The following is a 6,737-nucleotide window of genomic DNA, read 5'->3' as shown; positions in this document are numbered from 1 at the left end:
CCAGTTATATATTAGCCTGGTACCACAGGAATCAGCAAACAATATAATCTTAGTACTACTAAAATTAAGACAATACAGGATGCAAAATTTAAATGTTGCTAAAATTTCAAAAATCATTGCAACAGAAGTTAAAGTAACTCGATTTCGTTCATTCATTATAATTTAATTATTTGACAAATATATTTAATTATTTAATGTGATTTAATTTATTTTAGCAATCATTAATTGATAAAAAACTAAGCAATTATATATGCATAAATATTTAGTAAATTATTTCCATATTTGTTATCATATATGTACAATAAGTGAAAATATAATAATATAAGTATAAACGAGTAATTAAGTAATTAATTTTGGTTAAATTAATTTATCATTTCTGAAAAAAAGTTTATGTGAAATTCATATTATCAATCACAATAAGCAACTACTAAAGAAAAAAAAAAAAAAAAGAAAAACATTAAAATAATACAGCGAGCATGCGTTCGCATCTAATATCATTCATTCTATTGCATGACCCTTCTACAAAAGTCAAACCACCGGTACGATGACCGCGGTTTTCCGGAAATTCGTTATTTTTTGCTGATATTGTTTCCAATAATTGAACTTTTTCCAATATTGGAATAACCGGAATTATACGTTCCGTAATAGCAGTTTCATAGGCGGGTAAAATTAAACTATCTGTATATTTGCCAATAATAAACTGATCATTGTGAATAGTATATGAAGAAGGAGAAGATGATGAAGAAGAGGAATGAGAAGAGGAAGGATTGTGATCATCTGAAAATTATTACTACTATACAGAAAAAAAAAAGAAAAAGATTTCAAGAAGTATGATAATTTTGAAATTTATTAAAAAATTTTTAATTTTATAATGAAAATTTAAATTTAAAAAAAAAAATTTGAAACAAAAATTTACCTCTTTTTTTCTTAAAATTTAAATTGTAATTTATAGATTTCAAGTAATATGATAATTTCGAAATTTATTACAAGTAAAAAAAAAAAGAAAAGAAAAGCAACGAAAGTTTAATTCTTATCTGTCTTTTTTTAAAATTTATGCATGAATCATTTTCAATTATGAAATTTACACGTGTATAATTTAAATCTTTTATGGTATGGAAGTTTGAATGGATTCTAATTAAGTGATTAATTAAAGAAAAAAAACTAATTAAGCGGCAAGATTGATAATAAGGATTAAATAAAGCAAAATTTTATTTCATTTAACATACCACGTAGATAATCTGAAGATATATGCATAGAAGATTGCTGTGATTCTGTGCTTGTTGTCATATCCAATTTTCCTACAAAAATTTTACAACATAAAATTAATGTCTCTGAAAGGTCAAGAAGGTCAACGTATAGTTACAACTGATTACTATATAAATGAAACATTAAAATTAATAAGTTGATAGGTTACAAATGAAACATTAGAATTGACAAGTTGATAAGCTATAAATGAAATATTAAAATTGATAAGTTGATAAGTTATAAGTGAAATATTAAAATTGACAAATTGATAAGTTATAAACTTAAAATTTGATAAATTGATAAGAAATATTAAAATTGATAAGTGCGCAATAAATTTGTAATATTGCAGGAAAAAAAAAGACCGGAAAAATTTAGAATAAGTAATATTAGATACAAAATCTAAATTGTGAAAAAATTTTTTGAAAATACATTAAAATTGACGATTTGTATCTAAAAGTTATTATGCATTTATTCCGAATTTTCATTATTCTTTCCGAAATTTTTGTTCAAAACGATCAAATAACAGGAAGTTTCAATAATTCTATCAAAATCGGAAATGATGAAAACAAACCGTATTCCTGAAATTCTTCTTCCTGCACACCACTACCTTCCTGAAAATACATCCTTTTACTTAATGAATTAATTTTTAAGTTTAGAATTTTGAAAAAAAAAAGGATAAAATTCAAATAAATTCACATATGCAAATATTGTAGCATTTATTGTTTGTTTCCTAATTCAATTAACGAATTAATTAATTAGCATGATGATTACAAATATTAACGAATACTTCATCTGAAATAAAACAACAATTTTTTTTTTTTGTTCAAAATTTTTCCGAATTTTCACAACATGCAAAGAAAAAAAATTTTTGTTTACAATCACTAAAAAAAAAATTAATTTAATAATTAAAAAATGAAAATGAAAAAATTATATGCACAAATAAACAACAATATTTACACAAAATATCAATTATAAAAATGAAGGAACTGAATAATAATAATAAAACAAACAAATTTTTACCTTCAGCGACTTCATTTTTCGCCTTTTCCACTAAATTCAAAAAAGCAAAAGATCATTTAAACAATTAATTACCTAATTAATTTAATTAGCTAATTTGATACATTCTCTTTACCTTGTAAAAATTTCAAATTCTATTCTTTTTTTGTTTTTCTAATTATTGGGAAAATTTTTTCAAAAATATATTTGATAGAAAAGAATCGATTTTTCTTTTGAATTTAAAAAATCCATAATAAATTGAGAATATTTGAGAAAATTAAAAATATTAAAAAAATTAAAATGCAAAAACTTGAGGAAATTAAAATATGAAAAAATTCAAAGAAATTTAAAATGCAAAAATTTTATGGAAATTTTTTTCAATTTTTTATAAAATTCTTTTTTTACAGAATTTTTTTTTCCGGAATTTTATTCTAAAATTTTTTGCATATAAAATTAATGAAAAGGCAAAGTTTGATTTTTTTTTTTAAATCAAGATCGAAGAGGTTGAAATTTGACCTAAATTTAAACCAAAAAAAAAACTAAACCAAACTAAACAATACCAATCCTTATCCTCATTATAATTTGAATAATTAATTTAAAAAAAAAAATTTAACTTACAGTTTCATCATCGCATGCAATTGCAGCATCATTTGGATCATCCGAAATTCTCATCTCTTGAATTGTTCCCTAGAAGTTTTTTTTTTGAAATTTTAAATAATTCTCACCAAATCTATTTCATCTTTTTGTAGCATTTGTTTTTTTCCCTCAATCATATCTGTTTCTAAATTATCGTCCATTTCCATTTTTCGTATCGTTTCATCGGTTTTTACATCCAAAAAATGTACTGTTGGTTTAATTTTTGTTCCATATTCAATATTCATATATCCTATACTTCCTTCTGGTAATACTTCTGGCGCTATTCGAACAATTCCCATTTGCGCATTTTCATCATCTTTATCATTTTCTTCAATTGAACTCATCTGTTCATAACTATCGGTTGTTTCAATTTCTTCAAATGTTGTAGTTTTGGAAATTTCATTATTATTATTTCGATTAATAATATTATCACCATCACTATCATCATCATCATCACCATCATCATCATCATCATCATCACCATCACCACCAACAATAACAATATTTTCAACCGGTATTCGAAAACGATTATGTTCAGTATTACCACGATCATCATCAACATCATGAATTTGATAATCTTGTGATGTAAAAATTTCATTGGAAGCAATCGTTGGTGAATCATAACTTGTCGATGATAATGTTTTAATTATCTCATTAATTCCATCCTTATCAGTTGTAGCAACATCTGTCCAACGTTTTTTTCGATTATTGTAACCATTGTTTAGATTATTCCTTCTTTGTTTTAAAAATTTCCATTCGCTACTACTACTACTGCTACGACTATTATTACTACTTTTATCATTAAGAATCGATTGATTAATTAGTGATAAGGAAAGATTCTTATTTGATATCGGATGAATTGCTGATGAAAATTCCTTGTTTATAGTATTGTTTGTGGGATAGATTAATGCAAAATCTACAAAATTTGTTTCATCAAATGACAAATTTTGTTGTCGCTTGCTATCACCAGCGTCATTTACACTTGTAGTAGCAATAGTAGCAGAGTTTCCTCTGATGTTTATTCCTTTTTTCCCGTCACTTTGTTGTTGTTGTTGTTGTTGTCGTTGTTGTTGTTGCTGTAATCGTTCTCGTTCTCGTTGTCGTTGTTGTTGTTGTAATCGTTCTCGTTCTCGTTGTCGTTGTTGTTGTTTAAGTGTTGTTAAAATAAAACCTTCATCAATGATTAAATCTTCCACTTTTTTTGATGCTCCATTTTTTGCTACAGTATCCACTGATTGATGATAATTATCATGATTTTCTAAACTTTGATTTCCAAAATTATCAATACTGATCGTAATATCAGCAGATGAGTCATGAATATCTTCTGCTTTAATTGTCTTGATAGTTACATTTAGTATATGAAATAGAAAAAATATTCGTAAAATATGATTAGACAATAACAGTAACTGATAACGCTTCATTGATAATAAATTTTTTTGAAGAAATTCATTCAATCAATTTCAAACTTTAATTTTCTTCCAGCCTGGAAAAAAAAAGAAAAACGGAAATAAGCTAACTAACAGTATCCATAAGCTATCAACTATTTATGGAAATATCAACAAATCATTAATCAGTTTTACTATCACAAAAAAAAAAAAAACCGATGAATCATCAGGAAATTAAATTATTTAAAAAAAACACCTAAAAATATTTAAATTTACTTAAAAAGGGAACTTGAAAAATTGCTAAATTTTATGATACATTTATAAATTCAATTTAAATTATCTTAATTTAAGAATTTTTTCATTAACTTAAATCTACAATTCCCAAATGTAAATAGTAATTTTGATGACAAAGTATAAAATAGCACTCGAACTTAACACTCATGGAAAGGTTAATGTTACAGTAGATTACGGTAAGCATCCACAGACACAACATACACATACACACACACACACACATACATACACACATACACACGTATACACATATATATGAGCAAACAAACATGTGCCAATGGGAAAAACCAGAAATTTGCATAAACTTCTAAACTTCTGACAGCAAATCGCATAAATTAGCGATATTTAATTTACAGTATGCCATCAGATATATGTATATGTATATGCAACCTTACGGTAGGAAATATTGCCTTACTGAATTACGATAAATTGGGCAAAATATTAATGAATTTAAATTTAAAAAAGCCAGAAATAACTAAATGATATTTTTTATTACTGTAATAAAAAAGGAAAAAGAAAAAAGGCAAATTGTTGCATTTAATTTGATTTAAATAAAATGTAAAATGAAGAAAAAGGAAGATTAAAAAAAAGTAAATAATTGAAGAAAACTTAGAAAACCAATGCTAATATTCTTTTTAAATTTAAATTTTAATTTAATAAAGCTCATTTCTTTAATATCAATCTAGAAGAGGAAGAGGAAAAGAAATTCTGACGATGAAAAAGAAAACGCGGAAAAGGGAGAGAAATTTAACTGAATATTTATTTAAAGAATTTGAAAAGAAAAAATTAATCAAATTATTCATAATTTAAATTTTAAATAGGATTAAAATCTAGACGAAAGAAGAAGACAATCAAATATTTTTAAAATAATTTAAAATTTTTTCACCTCTCTTTTTGCATATTTTTTTTTATCATTTTCTTCCATCTTTTTCCTCCCTTTTTTTTTCTTTCTTTCATAGTTAAAAATTGATAGAAAATGTTTATTGTAAAAGAAAAAAAAGTTTTGTTTGCCCAAAATTTAACTATAATGAAATTTTAAAGTTTAAAAAAAAGTTTGATAATTTATCGAATCATTAATGGACAGAAAAAAAAAGAGGGAAAATCATTGAAGTTGCAATTTATGAAGAAATAAAATTAATAAAATATCATTAATTATGAGGAAGCGGAATTTTTAAAACATAAGACGATAAATTAATCAGATGTAATTAATTAAGCAAACAATAAAATATGTAAAATATCAGTCATTATGCAAATAGTACAATGCGATGTTAAAATTAAAGTCTCATTAATTAAGAAAGTGATAAGATTTGGAATGCTAACAAAATTAAGAATTCATAAATGAACCAAAAACAAAAAAGAAAAAGAAGAAAAAATATCAAGAATAATAGCGGATAATAAGAAATAAAAAAAATGAAAAAAAAAAGATGAACGAAAATTTAAATAAGCATAATTTTATTAATATTATTTAAAAAAAAAGGAATTCAAATATTTCAGATTAAAATAAACAAACAAATTCGTACTAAAACAATTAAAAATGAAACTGTTGAATGGAAAAATAATCAGAAATTGAAATCATTGAATGGAAAAACAATTAGAAATATAATTGTTGAATAAAAATACTAAAAATATACAATTAGTACAAAAATTTCGTCTTTATATACATATACACATATGTATGTGTTATTTATAATAAATAAAATTGAAATATTTAAACATATGGCAATTTTAAATGAGTTTGTTAAGAAGTTGTTTGAAATTGACTATTCCTTTTTTTTTTTTGATATTTTTTATAAATGTGCACGAAAAAAAAAATTAATGAAATCCTTAATGAGCTAATTAAAATTAAGACATTTTGAAACAATTTTTAAAATGGCAGCATTATTTCGACCACTATTTCAGAAAAAAGAGAAAGTTAAAATTTGAAAGAATAATTTGTGAAATTAAAAATCTGTTTGTTAGTCATTGTAGAACTAAAAAGTTTAAGCATTTCTTTTCTTTTTTTTGTGTTTCAATTTTTCTTTTTTTTTGTTTGTTTGTTTATTTATTTATTTGTTGCTATAAATATCAGAAATTGAAGCAATATGTTTTAGTTTTATATAACATAAGATGTATATTTTAGGCAATAAAATTAGTTTAAATTAATTATCCGTCTTCATTTTTTTCCTTCTTTTTTTCTTTTTT

The 6,737-nt window shown here is 23.6% G+C and overlaps 1 protein-coding gene across 1 annotated transcript; it reads right to left on the bottom strand.

Moving 5' to 3' along the window:
• Positions 1–457: 457 nt before the first annotated feature.
• LOAG_17657 (hypothetical protein) lies at positions 458–4,298 on the bottom strand (the record flags this gene model as incomplete). The annotated part of the gene is made up of 5 exons (XM_020450319.1): positions 458–777; positions 1,227–1,298; positions 1,817–1,856; positions 2,860–2,928; positions 2,967–4,298. The coding sequence occupies 5 exons, from the start codon at positions 4,296–4,298 to the stop codon at positions 458–460; spliced, it is 1,833 nt and encodes a 610-aa protein (XP_020306014.1).
• Positions 4,299–6,737: the final 2,439 nt, after the last annotated feature.

The sequence above is a fragment of the Loa loa genome (assembly GCF_000183805.2).
Source record: "Loa loa unplaced genomic scaffold supercont3.109, whole genome shotgun sequence".
NCBI lineage: Eukaryota > Metazoa > Nematoda > Chromadorea > Rhabditida > Onchocercidae > Loa > Loa loa.
Note: the sequence above shows the minus strand (reverse complement) of the source record. Positions and strands in the feature narration are given on the sequence as shown.